Source organism: Physeter macrocephalus, chromosome 8, assembly GCF_002837175.3.
Source record: "Physeter macrocephalus isolate SW-GA chromosome 8, ASM283717v5, whole genome shotgun sequence".
NCBI classification, from domain to species: domain Eukaryota; kingdom Metazoa; phylum Chordata; class Mammalia; order Artiodactyla; family Physeteridae; genus Physeter; species Physeter macrocephalus.
This window is the reverse complement of record NC_041221.1, coordinates 5535992-5553422: the sequence shown is the minus strand read 5'-3', so window position 1 is coordinate 5553422 and position 17431 is coordinate 5535992. Positions and strand designations below refer to the sequence as shown.

At 47.3% G+C, this 17431-nt stretch overlaps 1 protein-coding gene across 1 annotated transcript in view; it reads right to left on the bottom strand.

Moving 5' to 3' along the window:
* Window positions 1–4834: 4834 nt before the first annotated feature.
* The window catches only part of CLIC6 (chloride intracellular channel 6), a 43454-nt gene continuing 30857 nt past the window's right edge, over window positions 4835–17431 (bottom strand). The window contains exons 2-6 of the mRNA XM_007127984.3: window positions 13518–13627; window positions 12483–12608; window positions 11774–11880; window positions 11032–11213; window positions 4835–6201 (exon numbers count right to left, since the gene is read on the bottom strand). Of these exons, the coding sequence (XP_007128046.2) occupies window positions 6040–6201; window positions 11032–11213; window positions 11774–11880; window positions 12483–12608; window positions 13518–13627 (687 nt within the window). The 3' untranslated portion in view covers window positions 4835–6039. The remainder of the gene's footprint in view (window positions 6202–11031; window positions 11214–11773; window positions 11881–12482; window positions 12609–13517; window positions 13628–17431) is intronic.

Here is a 17431-nt window from a genome sequence, read left to right as displayed (position 1 = left end):
CGAGGGGCCGGGAGGACGTCTGGGGATGCGGCCACAGGATGGAGGCAGGAGAGTGCATCGTCCTACCAACCACGCAACCACGCGTTCAGGTGTCCTCACACCTTCCTCCGGGCCCGGGGCCATGAGGACAAGTCTGCTGGGCAGGTGTGCTGGCTCCAGGGGCCCAGGCTTGTGAGGTGAGGAGTGGGACCCTCCACCACTGTAGGCCTCTCAGGATCCCGGGACTTGGCCCTTCCTTAAGATCCTCGTGCATCTCTGAGCCATCGGAGCATTGGGCTCATGCGCTGGGAGGGGAGGAGGCCAAGGAGGGACCCCAGGGCTCTTTTCAGCCCCTGAAGTCTACAAGGCAGGACACGCCTCCACCCGCATCTGTTTTCACCAACAGGAAATGGGTGAGGGGCCATCAAGAGGGAGTTGTGCCTGAGGTAGGGTAACAGGGAGCTCCCGGCCCTTGAGGACATTCCAAGGCAAGGCAGAAAGCCACAGGACGGAGCGGGAGCCCCTCCACGACAGCCTTCGATACCTCAGAACACACAGCCTGTCGTGGGTGTGGACCTCCTGCGAGCCGGCGGAGACCAGCAGGATCCTTCTATGCTTTGCTTCTCGGGCCCGGGAAAGCCACCCTTTGACCCGTGGGCCACCCCAGGCTGACACCGAGAAGGCTGGACCGAGTTTGGATGAAGGTCTGAGGCTGAATCTGCCTCAGGCCAGGGTGGTTAACCCAACAGGTTCCCGTCGGAAGCCCCATTCCGGGGAAAATGGGAGGAAGCGCCCCCTAGTGGTGAGAGGGGCATCCTGCCCAGGTGGGCTTTGGGCTCTGGCTTGCAGACCGCTCCCCTGGGTGTACCTGCCTTTCCACTTCTCAGGGCCTCGAGTAAATGCCATGCGGCTGAAAACTGTCTCCAAGCCAAATGGGAGGGGTCCCAGGAGAGCCAACCGTCCACTGTGGAGCCCACCCAGTTCACAGGGGCCCGAGAGAGGACTGGCCCAGCCCTGGACGGCCCACGGGGACTGACCAAAGGGGAGGGCTGGGCAGTCAGCCACCACCATCCCCCAGGCGGTGCTTCACTGTAGGGAACCAGGAGGTCAGGGTGTAACTGTTTTCCTCCTCTGTAAGAAAGGTTCAGGGTCCTGTAAACTTGTCATCTCGTGCTCTGTCCCTTTTGACACAGCCCGTATAAGAGCAAATACCACTTGTATGCAGCCAGCTGCCTGGCAGTTTTCACAGAGAACTAAACACACCAATTTCTACGCGACTGTGAGATATTGTTCCCATTTTACAGTCGAGAAGAGCGAGGCTCAGAGAGATTCAATGACCATTCAGATGTGTCAGAGGTACTGAGGGCCGGTTTAGGACCCTATGTGTCCTCTTGTTTGTGTTTTGTTTTTTCTTTTTTAACATCACCACTGCTTCAAAGTGCCTTATGGGGACGAGGCTGGAAACATGTTTAACTTGTTAGCACTTAATGTCAGAGAAAAGCAAGCAAGCAAAAACCCTTCATGCTATTTCAACACCCCCTTTCACCCGAGCAGGGATGGTTCCCCTCCTTCTGGAGTGATTCTCCTGGAGCCTGAGGGGATCTGAAAGATTGACCGGCTTCTCCGGCTTCTAGTAGGTGTTAGTTAAGTGTGTAGTAGTAGAAGGTCTGGCTTTCAGGAAGGGGCCTGACTCAGATCCACAGCAGCCACCTGGAGAGATGGCTTTGCAGGGGACAGAGCTTGGCAGGTCAGCTGAGCCGTGGGTAAACCCCTGGCCAGTCACGGATGGCCACTGTCCTAATCCACTCACCCAGGGGTACGTCAGGGAGCCCCTTACCGAAGGGAAGTGAGGAAAAGATGGGAGTGGGTGTGTCGTCAGGAAAACTGGCCTTGCTTCAAGAGAGTTGTTTGGATGACTGCCAGGTCCAGGGGCCGCAGGAGAGAGGCAGGGGCAGGGCAACATGTGCAGTGGTCCCTGACAGGGCAGAGATGAACAGCAGATGCTCTGAGGTCCACTGGCGACCCAGTACCAGGCCTTACTCCCTAAATAGATGTTTCCATCGCAGAATCTGTAACTCCCTGCTTCTGAAGACAGTTTCCCCCGGACTGCGGCCTGACACAAAAATGGCAGCTCAGGCCTTCTCCCTGACTAAGTGGCCTGTTCAAGGCAAGGGAGACGTGGCTGGAACCCTCTGCAGCGGGAGGGTGACTTTGCCCGAGCGCAGGCCGTATGGCCGGCAGCCGCCCCTCTGGGTCCCTGAGCCCACGGGCAGGGGGGCAGGGATCCCCGGAAGGCCCACCACCTGCAGAGTCCCCGGTGAGTCACGGGGAGACACCACACGCATCTGGTCTTCTGACACCCCAAAATGCCCTCACATGTTAAAGCTCAAATCAAACATGTGAAGGGAAACTGGTCATATGGAAAAATTCACAGTTGTAACATAAACAAACATCCCTTCATCCATTTTATGTATCCAGGGTTTTGTGAATCATATGTTCTTAGAATGATACACATCTTGGTTCTCTAAACTGTAAAAGAAAGATTGGGTTTTTCTTATTTAAAAAAAGCTATTCTTTAATTTTTTTTCCAAAGCCTAACTACGAACCACTGGAAGTTGGGGTGGAGGCGTGGGCGGAATATTGCTAAGAGTGTGTTTCTGGTCAGTGATTGAAGGAGGGGTGGAAGGGAGCCCAGACCTCGCCTTGCAGGCTGTGTGTATGTGCGTGTGTGTGTGTACATATGTAGGTACATGAGTGTATGCCCCTGTGTGAGTGTGTGTGTTAGTGTACTGCACGAATGTGTATGATTGTGTGTGTGAATGTGGATGCGTTTGTGTGTGTGTGTGTGAATGTATATCTACACGTTCGGACATGTGTGAAAGTGCTGTGACCGTGTGGTCAGTGTGTGTATATGTGAATGTGTCTCTGTGACTGTGAGTGTATGAGAGTATGTCTGTGTGTATGTATGTGAGTGTGCATGTATGTAGTATGTGCATGTGTGTCTGTCTGTCCGTCTGGACGGGAGGGCTTGGGCATACATTGAATTCCTGGGGTTGGTGCCGTAGATCACAGGAGACCTACTGAGAACTCGGGTCTCTGAAAGTTCTTTCCTGAGCTAAATTCTATCGTTCCTTCCCTACTTGCTGGACCGTGTCCAGAAAGTACAGCTTTGTGACACATATTCTTTTTCAGCCTACATTTGGAGATTCTATGTTCAGAAGTAAAGCTAATTTTGTCTGAATTGTCAGGCCTCTTGGGCGACTAAAAGCAAGAACGGAATCCGCTCAGCCTGAGAACCTTCCCACGATCAGCCTCAGAGTGCTGCACTCACAACTTGTATTTGCATTCTGCATGGTATGTTTGGAAGAACAAATGCATGTCGTTTGAAAAACACCCACACCTAATAAAGACTTTAAGCCAGCTGAACAGCCCTGGAACATTTCCCACCTTCCCACATATGAATAGCTTTTTAGGGGCCTCTGAAGGGGGTGTGCGGGGCAGGGCCCCCGGGAGGGGAAGGCTGCCAGGAACCAGCCGATTTCCTACAAATACACTTAAACATGGAAGTCCGCAGGGCCTCTATTTCAGCCACCTGGACAAGGACAGGTCACACGTGTTTTTTCAGACCTCTTTAAGGCTCCATTAGAATGTCTTTGTGGGTCACAATTCAAACACAGATAATCTCGAATTCAACTACTGATAATCTCTGGTTCAAAGCTGCTCTTGCCATTTTAAAGGAAGCTCATTCCCATTCATTTTATTTCTTTAAATCTCAGTGGGGTCCCCCTTCTAAAGTTCCTGTAAGCATTAACTCCTATCCCATCCTACCTTTTGAAAAGAGAATTACAGTATAGGACTATCCCTAGGATGATGTGTATCCGGGCAAATCATATCCTGCGACTTACTCCACACCTTTTCCCATCAGGCAAGGGATCAGGTGAAATGATACACACACACACACACACACACACACACACACACACACACACACACACGATATCTCAGTGGAGAATACAAAGTAAAAAAAAAAAAGAAAAATCAAAGATATTGGTTCCATGTAAACATTTTTATAATTCATTTAATTTTTAAGGCTTCACGGAGTTTATGTAGATTACTTTAACCTCTAAAAATACAAAGTTTGCACTAGTAACATCAGGTAGTCGATTTATTTACTAAGTTTAAATGTACCACGGTAAAACTCATCTTAAAAATCTGACTCCTAAACAGATGTGAAACAGGAATCATGGCGGCACATGCTAGACACAACCTCCAAAAATACATGGCTAACAGAGCAAGTGGAGGGCTGGGGTCAGCCGCCCCCGGTAAAACCGTAGCATCCAGCAAGAGGGGAGAGAAAGTGGCCACCATCTCAAGGACTTTGTTTCTCTTACTAGACATCTTTCACTGAATCCCAGAACGGTTACTGTTAATGCATTCTCCTCTCTCCCAAATGAATCGCCCGGTGAGCAGGTGTATGTATTTTTTTTCTAACGAGCATTTCACACCAACCACATGCCGTCACCAACTGGACAAGCAGGTCTTCTGGAAGGTGTGTACAAATGTCAAAGGGACACAGCCTGGCAGATAACACTCAAACCCAGTGAATCTTGATGAGTATGGAAACAGCCTCCCATTCTATCCTCCAAGGCTTGATTAGGAGCCCGGCCCCAGCCCACAGGGAGCTGCGCCTGAGGAGCTGGGTCACGGATGGGGCAGGGGAAGTCACAGATGAACCAGAAACTCTTTTGACTCGGTAGTTTCCACTTCCTCCCCAGCATGACTGTTTGCCAGAACTGCTCGAGAGGAGTCACCATGAATCTAATCTCTCTGGATTTTCCTTGCTTGACCTCGAAGTGACACTAGAGAGAACAGAGGAGCAACAAGATCCGGGCTAGCCCTACACGGCATCGTGGCCGAAGAGGCACAGTGTTATGTCTTGGAGAGCACGGCCATCAGAAGGGATCAAGGTGTGCTCGGTCCACATGTCAACACAGGGCAGGGAGATTCTGCAATACACAGCCGATGTCAAGAGTCCTCCTGAAAGCACGGTCTCTGTGAGAGGCGGGGAGCAAGAGAAGGACCCCGAAAGGGAGCTGGGAAGGGAAACAGACAGACACCCTCCTCCACCCCCTCCCTGGAACCAGGGGCAGTGGCATCATGGAGGCAGGAACAAGGCAGGTGGGGACCCTCCATGGCTTCCGGTACCCGCTTGTCCCTGCAGGTCCCTGTGGGTCTGTGATCCTACAGTTCTCCATCCCTGTGAAACTTGGCCACAAGCGCCCTCTTGAGCTCTGCATTGCTGAATCTGTTGTTTTAGGTCCTCTATGGCTGACCATCAAGGCACTACCAAGGGGTCCCCTCACCAGTCCTTGAAAATAAACTAACACAATACCACGGAGGCATGAAATTATGTGCGGTGTGAATGTGTGCGTGAGAAAGAGAGAGCCTGAGGATTTGCAAGATGTTCACCAATAAGTTCTCAGTAGTTATCTAAGTGTAGTGAAAGTTCAGGTGATTTTTTTCTTTCTTCTTTATACCCTCTGACATTGTTTTAAAATATTAAAATAAGCGTGTAATTTGTAATGACAAAAACAGAATTTTCGTTCTGAAAAAAATTAAACTACTATTTTAGAGCAGAAAAAAATAGGCTACGCATGATTAAAAACTATCAGAGACAGATACAATTTTTTAAATAAAGGCGGAATTGAACCGAACCTTATTTGCTTTGGAACTTAAACTGCAAAACACCTGCCCTAAATATTGTGGATTACAGATATTTAGGGCATGTGTTGCAGGTCCCAGAATGTTACAGACATAAATGAATATAAACTAGATAATTGGTGTGTATAGCAACAGATACTGGTATTATTCAGATACACGAGTTGACAAATTACAAGACTATGTGTCATTTGGTGTTGAGTGGATCACGCTATGGCCTGTGCACTGTTAAAATACGGGCATTATTTTGCGAAGGATGGTCATTGGGAGGGAAACAGAAAGGACAAGCTCTTTTCACAGTCTAGCTCATACGACTGAGATGAGACAGAAAACACCCCGACTTCACTTCATTCTTTTTGCAACATCCGAATATGCGTGTTCTATCTCCTGGTCGGCTGGACACGTGTTTGTGAACTCATCCCTAGCATACGCATTGTTCAAGTATCTCCAGATGCCAGCCATTTCAGAAGGAAATTCAAAATCTCTGTATCTCTTGGTCACGATCTGAAAATGAAGAGGAAATAGTCAGAAAGGGACAAGCCACTAACATAGGCAGTTAGATCAGACAATCCATTCTTTTGAGGCGTGTAATTCTCCTCCTCAAGTTCCCATGTCGTCCTGTAGCCGTTCGGGCTGCTCTGAGTTGCATTTTGCGTTTGCACGGGGCACACTGAGCATGGAACGACAGAAATTTATTCTCTCACAGTCCTGGAGGCCAGAAGTCCAAGATCAAGGTGTCAGGAGAGCCGGGCTCCCTCTGAAGGCTCTGGGGAAGGACCTGTTCCAGGTCCCTCCCCCAGCTTCCGGCTTGTGGGAGCACAGCTCCAGTGTTCACCTGGCGTTTTGCCTGTGCTGCTGTGTCTGTGTCCAAATTCCCTTTTATAAGGACACCAGTCATGTTGGCTTAGGGGGCCCACCCTACTCATCCTAACTAAGAACATCTGCAAAGACCCTATTTCCAAATAAGGTCACGTTCTGAGGTACTGGGAGTTAGGACTTGAACATATACATTTGGGGGGACACGATTCATCCCATAACAAGGACGCAGGGCTACAACGGCCCGCTCTGCTTTGTTCCTTTCCATTGTATTGGCTCCTGGGACGTTGGGATGGCGTGAGCACGGGATGTATCAGCAATTAGAAGATCTTCGGGACTTATTTCTCAGATTTTGGAGGCCAGGAGCTATTGATGCGGTAAAACAAGACCACGGAACTTTCAGAGAGCCTCCTAAATTAACATCTTTTGCTTGAATTCAAACTCACTGACGTTAACGTCAAGAATTCTGCTTTCCTTCTGTTTGCATTTGCCTGGTTTAGCTTTGCCCCTCTTTTTATTTTAGCGTTTCTGAGTAAGTTTGTTATCTATACACCTTATCACATATGCCATATCATAACATGTGCCTTATGTTATCTATAAGCTTGTATTTGTAGTATATCTTATGAATGTAATACTTTGTTTTCCAACTTTCTGTGAATATTTTTGTGTTCATGTGTGTGTGTGTGTGTTTCCCTTGCTGGTGGTTTAGAAGGTTTATGGTCTGTTTTAACTCTTCCAGTGGTTTCTTATATAACTTTAAATATTAAGCATTCTTTATTTCTTGATTTATCGACTTTAGATGATCTCTACTTACTCCTGATAATGACAAATGAGGAAATTAGTATACCTACGCTTCTTTTCTTTTCTGCTCCCTTATCCTCCTTCCAAGGGTGTAAAACATCCAAGTTTACTATATTCTGTTTCTTTCCAGTAGCTATAATTCCCACTGCTGTTTAGGCTTCGTTCTGGTTTTAGATTTAAATAGGTTCTATGTTTACCACCAGTCCTTCTATACCACACATCTTCTCCGTTCCTGGATTCTTATTTTATTATCATTTTTTATTATTTCATCATATAGCAATTTTATTTTTCAAAATGGCTTAGGAATGCTTATTTCATTGAGCCCAGAAGTCTAGGTAAAAACAACAATTTACAAGGATATAAAATTCTTACATCATACATCCTTTCTTTTAATCCTTTAACTATTAAACCACTGTTTTCTGGGTTTTAATGTGGTCCTAGAGACATATGAGACTAGTCTGAATTCCCTCCTTGTGTAGGTGGCTTTATCTTTTATTACTATTATTACTATTATTATTATTATTATCATCATCATCATCTAGACACCCAAGGGTTCTTTTTTATCCTCAAAGTTCAGTAATTTACCAAATATGTGATAGTGTATTGATTGTTTTGGGCAATATTTTTCTAATCATGACATGTTAAACTAAAGGTTCAGGTCATCCTTTAGTTCAAAATAATTTACCTTTGAGCCTTCTTTTTCTCTCTTTTTTCTTTCCTGTTCTCTTTTTTCTGATTATGGGGTCTCGCTAATTACCCTTTACCTCGTGCTTCTTTCTTCTCCATTTGATTTGGGATAATTTTCTCAGGCCCATCCTCCGATGTCTGATGAATTTCTGCAATGTCTTTTTCCACTTCTTGCTACTTCTAACATCACTTTTGTTTCTGAAATTATTTTCTTTAAGGGTGTTTTTTAGTTCTACCAGCTTAATTCTCATCTTCCTTGTGACATTATATTTTTTGGTATCTTGTGACTTGTCTTTGAGCGTTTTCACCAAAGTTTCTCTTTCATTTTTTTGAGGCCACAGAGAAGTATCTGTCTGAAAAATTCTTTGGTTTCCTGGAGCAATCTTTATCAGATACGTGTTTCTCATCTGCCTTTTCCTCCTTTGTTCTTTCTTTAACCTTTCCCCCCTCCTTTTGGATCATCTCTATCCACATAGAAATCCCACTTGGATTCTTTCTGGTTATTAACCATCTTTTAATGGGCGGATCTATTGGACCTACCATTTGTTTAAAAACAGTGTGGCAGGCAAAGGGAGTGAGGCAGGGCAGCAGGTAGACCAAAATGGATTTTACCCTCAAACACGCACTCATCAAACACTGTTCTATACTCTGTCCCAGGGACACATTAGGGTTAGGGCTAGAGTCAGGGTCAAAGTCAAGGTTAGTGCATCCTCCACTCTGAGGCTCACAGATTAGGAAGCGGTCACCATGGCTAAAAGTGGAGCTCAGATAATTTACAGTCTCTCTTTTGACTCGTTCAGAGCTTGTTTCTTTTCTCCGCTCAGCAGTCACCGAGCAGAATGCCACTTGTCTTCTCTCCTCCCCTTCACCTCCCCTCCCTGTTCCTTTGCATTAGAGGACGGTGGTGAACATACAGATGGCGCCTCCGAACAGTTCCGCCTTCATCTCTGCCTCCACAGAGATCTCAGCTCTGTAGGGATGGTCGCTGCCTCTCTCGTGGCCCACTCCATGCCCTGTCCTCAGGCAAAGAAGTCTGGGTTGGGCATTTCAGGGCTATAATATTTACTTTTAGAGACACCTGAACCTTGCTGAAGATCTAGAGAAGCATGCCTAGGCTCTGTGACCCCTCACACCGGCTGAAGTTTCTAAGTCTTTGAGTGGGTGATCCATCCTTTTCTAGTTTTATAAAAGGTGGAGATAATGCTGTAGTCCTTCATAATGTTTTTGCTGGGTTTCAGGAAGGGAATAAATGATAAATTCCTCTATTCTCTCATCTTTTTACCATAAATTCCTTTACACTGATTCTCATTTCCTTTCAGAAGTGCTCCATCCTGGAAGATTAGTAAGCTGCTTGGTATTCTGAGTGCTAACTGGCTTTGAAGATTTTGCAGTTAGGTCTTATATTGGAGTCATGGACTGCTTTATTTTACTCTGAAGTTTACCCCCTCTACTGACATTTTAAACTATCTTTTTTTATAGGGGCTAAATAAGTGGCAATTGATGTGTGTGTGTGTGTGTGTGTGTGTGTGTGTGGTACGTATGTATGTATTTCTCTTGCCTTCCCTAACCTCCATGTGCTTCTGTGATGCCACACTGGTCATAGCAATGATCAGAATACATTCAGTAAAGGGACTAAACCAAACACAACTACATAAATCACTTGCTGGAAAATGGCTCCCAAATGTCCAATTTAGAATACCCCCAGTGTAGCAGGTTCGAGGGGTTGAGATGCTTTCGTTAATTTTAAGTGTCAGAGGCCTGGCAGAGCTACAGAAACGAACATTCACTTACAGGATCGACAGTGTCTTCCAGACTGGAATTTCAAGTTGGTACCCTCTGAACACAACAGGGAAGACAGAAGACAGAAGAAAAATGCGGCAAGGACTGGGACGGAGTAGGGAAGGCAGAGAAAGGCAAGGGAGTGACTTGCGGTAACCAGAGGTGGCCAGTAGCCCCCAGGACATCAATGCCACAGACTGTGTGAACCTAATTTGTAGATTTCTAAGTGCTAATTAAATGTGTTATTAGAACACAGGGTCCTTGGCTTGTATTTCCCTGTGTCTTCTCTCCCCTGTCCCCTATCCTTATACCAAGGACCTAGCTCTGGAGCTGCTAGGATGTGAATAATAAAGATGCCCCAGAACAAGGGTTGAGTTTCTTCCTGGGGCATCTGAGGCTACTGAGGACCAAGGACATAGCAACCGTGATCATGATAATAACAACTAACACCTGTAAGTGATAGACAGGCTGGGGCACTTCTGAGAGCAGCCATAACTAAGGAGTCCAAGCGTGGGCTTGTCCCAAGTCGAAGTCAACCACCTGGGAAGACAGGATGCCAAACCCGGCAGAGGTCCAGCCAAGGAGTTGTCAGCTGCTCCCCAGCTGTAGGGGGTCGGTGACCCCCTCTTGTCCCTAGACAGGGCTAGGCTTACCCTGCCCATCACCAACAATTGACTGAATTCACTTTTTTTTTTTCCAGGTTGGCTTAGCTTTTTTTGTTTTGTTTGTTTGTTTATTTGTTTGTTTTGTTTTGGCCACTCACCTTGCAGGATCTTAGTTCCCCAACCAGGGACTGAACCTGGGCCACCGCACTGAGAGCACAGAGCCCTAACCACTGGACAGCCAGGGAATTCCCGGAGTTCACATTTGAACACTCGCAGATTCCACACACCATCTCCAAGCCTGGAGCACGAAACACCAGGTATAATCAAGGTATTCCCTCAAGTTGCTTTCACATAGCTTTTCTTTAGGCTCTGGGGGTGAGACTCGAAGAGAGAAGCAGTGAGAGGATGGAGGGACGGGAGCCAGGTTCTCAGATGCTCCTTGAGAAGCTGTGAGGAACACCCGAGAATATCATCCACAGGTCTGAAACTTGGGGCTTGCCTGCCTCAGACAGAAACATGCTAGATTTTTAAATTCAAGAGTCCGCATTTTAGATTGTTTCGATGTCTGGCAAAAACACAAGTCAAAACAAAATGAAACAAAGCCCCATTCATGCATTCAGCACCTGAGGTAAGAGGAAGGACAAACCTTAATAATGTGGAGCTTGGGTAAGAGGTTGCAGTCGGCTAGCGTGAGTTCATCCCCATCCAGAAACTTCCTTCCAGAAACAGTAACTTCCTCGGGGCTGTAGGCATCTATTTCATCAGGCAGAGGACTATTTAGATAATTATCCAGCTTCTTCAGGGCCTTTAAGAGGTTCCTTTCATAAACTAAAACAGAAGGGCAAAAAATGACCTAGATGAGCCATGGGAGTTCGGGTCACCTCTCTCTAGATACCGGAGAAGGAGTTTGTCCCTTCCTTCCCGAGACACGGCCAGTGAGCATTGGAGACTTGGGAAAGAGAGAGGTGGATTTACAAGATCTGAATAAAGGACTCACTTCTCCCTGGAAAGTAATTCTGCCATCTACACAACACTGCTACTTCTAGAACTCATTCATTTATTCAAAAATCTTTATGGAAATCACATAATGAAGTAAGCAGTAGTAGAAGCTTCATTCATACTGAGTCCCATGGTGCGGCAAGGAATCCCTGGTGGTGATTATTTTCCCCTAAAAATGTGGTTTTCTGGGCTCCCCCCCTCTAGAAGAAGCACTCAATCTCTTGAAACCCACGTGTCAACGTCAGAGGTACTTTTTCCTCATTTCTACGTACAGGTCCCTCCCCACTGTGAAACGAGTCAGAATTCCCAAGATCTTAGAAGAAGCCACAGCAGAGGCGGAGCGGAGGTCCAGGTAGAAAGCAGAAAACAGGAAGATGGGAGGGACTCACTCTCGTTTTCATCCTTCTTGGTGTTTTTTATGAATGCGGAGAACTTGGCAAACACATCATTTCCAGCAGAGTTAGATTCAGTGTGTTGGGTCCCCAGCTTAGGGTACCTTGAAAAATTCAAAATGAGAGTATCACAGATCAGCCACGCTCGAGTTAGGAGAATACGATGTGAGGGAGCGGGAGGAAGTGACTTTCTCTGAGTGGATGTAAACATGAAAACTACCCCTTGAACGTTTGCCTAATCTTTCCATCTTCAAAGTTGAGAGCAACGCCGTCCAGGGGAAAAGCACTGGACGGACTGTTCTCCTCCTGGGATGCGGGGCCCCACCTGGCCTTACTGGTCTAGTTCCCTCCCTCCTGAAATACAGGTAATGGACTAAAAGGTTCCCTTCCAGGTCCAGCCCGCTGTGATGCCGCGTGCTAACACCCGCTCTTTACCTTCCCGCAGAAACCACCCACCCACGTGACATCGGCCTACTTCCTCCCCACTTCCTGCCGTCAACCCCTAATTGCCAAACTGCAGGGGCGGAGCAAAGAAATCCGAGCCACCTAAGCTCAGCGTTTCTAATCTCGCTGTGTTTTCTGGGGCACATCACAGGTACAACTCGGGAGGTAAGTGCCATGGCCAGAGAAAACCAACACACGGAATTGTCTGTCAACGGGGAGAAGTGACAAGCGAGTTGTGAACACGGGTTTTGATGAGGCCCACCTTGGGGGGGCTAACTTCTCCTCTAGGAACTCCTCGATCTTATTCACGTCCGTCTTGACCTCACCATCAAAAGTCATGAAAGGCGGGTTGGTGCCGGGAGCCAGGTTCTGCAGGTCCGCGGGTTTCCTGGGTGGGAGGGAAGGGCCGCGTGGGCAGCACCGGTGTCTGGATCATTTCCAAGGCTGAACTGTGTCCTCCCCAGTTTAAGAGAAACCACCCTTGAGAGTTTCCAAGGCGACTGTGGGCTTACAGACTGTCCTACTGGCGAGGAAAGTGTGGCCCTTTACCTGGAGACGGAGGTGAAACGTTAACTCTCCCCGGTGTTATCAGCCAGGAGCGGTGCTCGGACAGGCTTTTGAGAGGTTCACAGCTGACCGGTAACTGGGGGAGCAGGCTATTCATGGTGCACCCGCAAGCCCCACTCCTTCCGGATTACGTCTGATCCCGTTCTGTAATTCCTGTGTGGCCCACACTACTCCCGCTTCAATCCAGGGTCCTGACCCAGGGTGGACGTGCCTGCGATATCGCCCATGGGTCCTAGAAGTGTGTGTGTGTGTGTGTGTGTGTGTGTGTGTGTGTGTGTGTGTGCCTCTGTGTATCAGCCAGGAGCGGTGCTCGGACAGGCTTTTGAGAGGTTCACAGCTGACCGGTAACTGGGGGAGCAGGCTATTCATGGTGCACCCGCAAGCCCCACTCCTTCCGGATTACGTCTGATCCCGTTCTGTAATTCCTGTGTGGCCCACACTACTCCCGCTTCAATCCAGGGTCCTGACCCAGGGTGGACGTGCCTGCGATATCGCCCATGGGTCCTAGAAGTGTGTGTGTGTGTGTGTGTGTGTGTGTGTGTGTGTGTGTGTGTGTGCCTCTGTGTCTGTGTCTCTGTGTGCCTGCGTGTGTATCCGTTTGTATGCCTGTGTGTGTCTGTGTCTGTCTCTGTGTGTGTGTCTCCATCTGTGTGTGTGTGTGTGTGTGTGCTGTGTGTTTGTAAAGGGAATTAGGTACAGTTATTTCAATATTGCAGAAACCCTGTCTTACCTTTTCAAGTCCACCGTTGTCACATTAAATATAACGCCCTTTAGCCAGAGAATCATAAAGAGACGCTGAGAAAATGGGCAATTTCCAATACTCTCACCATCACAACCAGCCTACAAATGGAAACAGAAATCCTTATCAGAGCCAGTCTCACAGTTATAAATGCCAGACTCTGCTATGCATGTACACGAAATCACGATGAATTTTCGTTAATGGTGATGATACTGTAAATAGCCTTCGGAGGCCCCCTCCACCAGCCTCCAAGTGGGAGCTGGGGAGGGGAAGGGAGGACACACATGCACTCACTGAGCATTTTCTGTTCTCCTTCCCACCACCTCACCACTTCCTGCCACGCTGGGCCTCTGAATAGCAGTACACAGAGGGAAAAAGCGGCAAGAGGGAACCTCCTTTGCTACTAAAGGCAAAAAAGAAAAACATGCTCTTTCCCTCCCTCCATCTCTCGATCCTCTTTAGAAGAAACACACCTCTCTTTCCAGGATGATCATGCGTAAAAACAGACCAGCAGGTTCTCCCACGGAGACACCATCCCCAGCATTCCCTACTGTTTTCATCTCTAGAATGAAGGCTGGATGATACGAGTTCTTAGACCCCCGGACACTGTAAAATTTTTAGGTCCCCTCATCCGTTGGGGAGCATTTGTACTTAGATGGTAGATTGTTGCACAGTTGACATTGAGGGTGGAAGGATACGAAACAGTGCCTCCCTGATGACCCAAGCAGGTCACATCCACGCACACATCCCCGAGACACAGGCACAGAAAAATACTGAACAGACATCCTCCTTCCTGTGGGCTCCTGGGAGAGGAGAAAGGCAGGCGCTGGAGAAGAGAGGGGAGCCGTGGGGCTTCGTCCTCCTGGGGGAGTTCCCACACTCTTCTTTCTCTTCCCATCTTTCTCCACCCCATGCGTCTCTGGCAAGGTTACAGTGATAAGAAAATGCTGCCGGAAAGACCAGGAGACTCAGCCAGACTCCGATGACAGAAACACAGCCATATTTAATCCAGGAAGTCCATTTCTGCCACATGCAGTTCAAGGAAAGTTGAGAGGAAAGCAGTGAATCTATAACCTGAATAACAGAAGGACACAAGGCAGAAAGTGAGCTGTGGTTTGGGAATTGAAGAAAGGAAAATGATGCCTTAAGAAAACTGGACAACTTAAAGAGAACTTCAGAGGTGGTTCTCTGGCATTAGCTTCCTAAGTCACCCGGAGAGGTTGTTAATAACAAGATGTCCCTATAAAAGAAGAGTATAAGAGACCCCAGGCCCAATGTGAAAAAGACTTGATCAGCCTCTTCACAAAAGACAAAATCCAAATGGCCAATAAGCACGTGAAAACACTCTTAGCATCACGAGCCAGTAGGGCAATGCATGTTACAACCACAAACAGATTCCACTACACACCTGCCAGAATGGCTAAAGTGAAAAGATCGGACAATATCAAGTGCAGACAGGAAAGCAGAGCAACTGAATTCCCATCCATTGCCGGTGAGAGTGCAAATTGGTACAACTTCTCTGGAAAACTGTTTGGCAATTATCTACCCAAGATAAACATGCATTTATGCTATGACACAGCTATTCCATTCCCAACAGAAATGAGTGCTTAGGAGCACAAAAAGCATTTCTATGAATGTTCTTAGCAGCTTTAGTGTAATACCCAAAACCTGATAACAACTCAGACACCATGAAGAATAGAATGAATAAATAAATGATAGTACATTCATATGGTAGGACACGATACCACAGTGGAAAAAATTAGCTATTACTACAAGCCACAATGTGGATGAATCTCACATACATAACGTGGAGGGAAAGAAACCAGACTCAAGAGTCCTGCGTATTTCAATGTAGGTGAAGTTCAAACACAGGCAAACTTCTCTATGTGATGGGAATCAGAAGAGCAGTTGCCTTTGGAAGCTAGATATCGTCTGGAAAGGATGAGAGGGAGTCTTCTGGGTGGTGGAAACATTCTATAGCTTGAGCTGTGTGGTGGCTACATGGTGGGTACACTGAATTGACTCAGTCCTTGTTAAGGTTTGTTTCCTTTACTGCAGGTTTTATTTTAATACAAAAAAGAAGCAGAAATATTAATTTAAAAAATACAGAGTCAGATTCAGTGGGTCTTGCATGGGGTCCAGGGATCTGAATTTTTAACACGTTTCCCCCAAGGTGATGTGATGCTCGTGGTCAGCGGCCCCAGCCCCACCTTGGACAAGAGGGAAGGCTGGCCCAGTGCTGTGGTCAGTGCATAGGACAGAATGGTTCAATCCCCCCAGTTGGATGATCTGTTGATAAGAAGACTTGCAAAACCTCCTAGTTGATAAATACAGCTGCATAAGTGTAAAGATAAAGGGTGAACTCAATACACCTGAAGAGGCACCAACAGATTCAGATAAGTGACTTCAGAGACCCCTAGCCTCTGGGTACTTGCTTCACCCCCTCCAACCCCTCCAGCTCTCCCTTCCCCCCTAGTAGAGGGAAGGGCTGAGAATTCCCCCAGCTGGAGTCTGAAGTTGCTGGAGCTTGAGGGGTCGGGGAGGTGCATAGCTAGGACCCAAGCATCCAAGTAGTCATAACAACTGCCCTGCAGACGGCCCCCTGGCCGCCTGGTCCCATAGCCTTATGGCCATTTTGAAGGCTGCCCGGTCTCCTCCTCTCTCTGTCCTGGAAAAAGAAACAGCGCAGAGCTGAGTTACATAAAACTCCCAGCAGCTTGCTGCTGGGGATCCCTCCTAAATCATGGTGCTTTCTTAACCACTGTAGGTTTGGGCAGAGTCATGCCAAAAAAGGAGACGAAGGGGGGATGAAAGCACTGGGACACAAAGGCACATATTTTGGCCAGTCCTGACTTGTTCTGCAGCTTTTAAACCTCTTATTTTTATAGTAGTTACACTAAGCTCAGCAAAGTCTGAGATAAGTTCTTCAGAGTGGGGCAATTGTTTTTCTCCTTCTCCCTTGTGTCTCTGACCTTGGAAATCCTGTAATAACTCATTCTGAATGCAGCAAGATCCCCGCAGAGCCCAGGCATTCTTCACCGGGCTTCTTGATGAAACTCACCTTGACCAAGAACCCTGTGCCTGGGACAGCAGCATCTGGAGAATAATTACTCGGCACGGGTCTCTCTGCCTCACTCTGTCTCTTTCACGGTCTCAAACTCAAGCCAGTGTTTTCCCTTGAAATTGCTCTCACCTTTTCCTGAATCCTGGCAGCTATTTCTTTAGGAGAAATTAAAAGGGGGTAGGAGCAATTCATACTTTAAAATATACCAATGGCCTGTGTCATCCAGTCCATCAAAACAGCCTTCTTAACAGGCTCCTTCCCAGAACTGCAACTGGCACTTAACACGGGTGCCAGGAAGGTGGGACAACGGTCTGCACGGCCATAGCCCCCACAGCCCAGAAGATCGTGATAAAAGCCGTGATTGTACATTTCTCCCCGTGTGGGCTTCAGACAGAATTGTTCCAAGCCAGCGCAGCTGCTGGACTGAAGGCTGTTAGGCAGTTTAGAAGAATTAGCCAGCTGCCACGACTGCCCATAAAACAGGATTTACACATCCAGTGTTGCCTCATCTTAAATTGCTCTAAAATACGTTTTTTTTTCTCTGTCTCAGCCTGCTGTACATGTGGGGGTTACGGGAACATGGTGGGAGTGACTAGGACTCCTTGCTGCCTAATTTTATTACTTTAATGTGCTTCAGTGCTGGGGTGTGCCAGCAAAAGTAAAGGCAAAGATACACCATCTCCACTGCCCATTACTGGGCAACAATGGGAGAGTATGGCCCTGGTCAGAGTCATTACCAGACAAGATGATGGGGTAAACACATAGACATTAGGAGTGAATAACCGACCCCGTTGCCATAATCGGGACATTTTATCGTATGCAGTTTCATTTTCTGATGCTG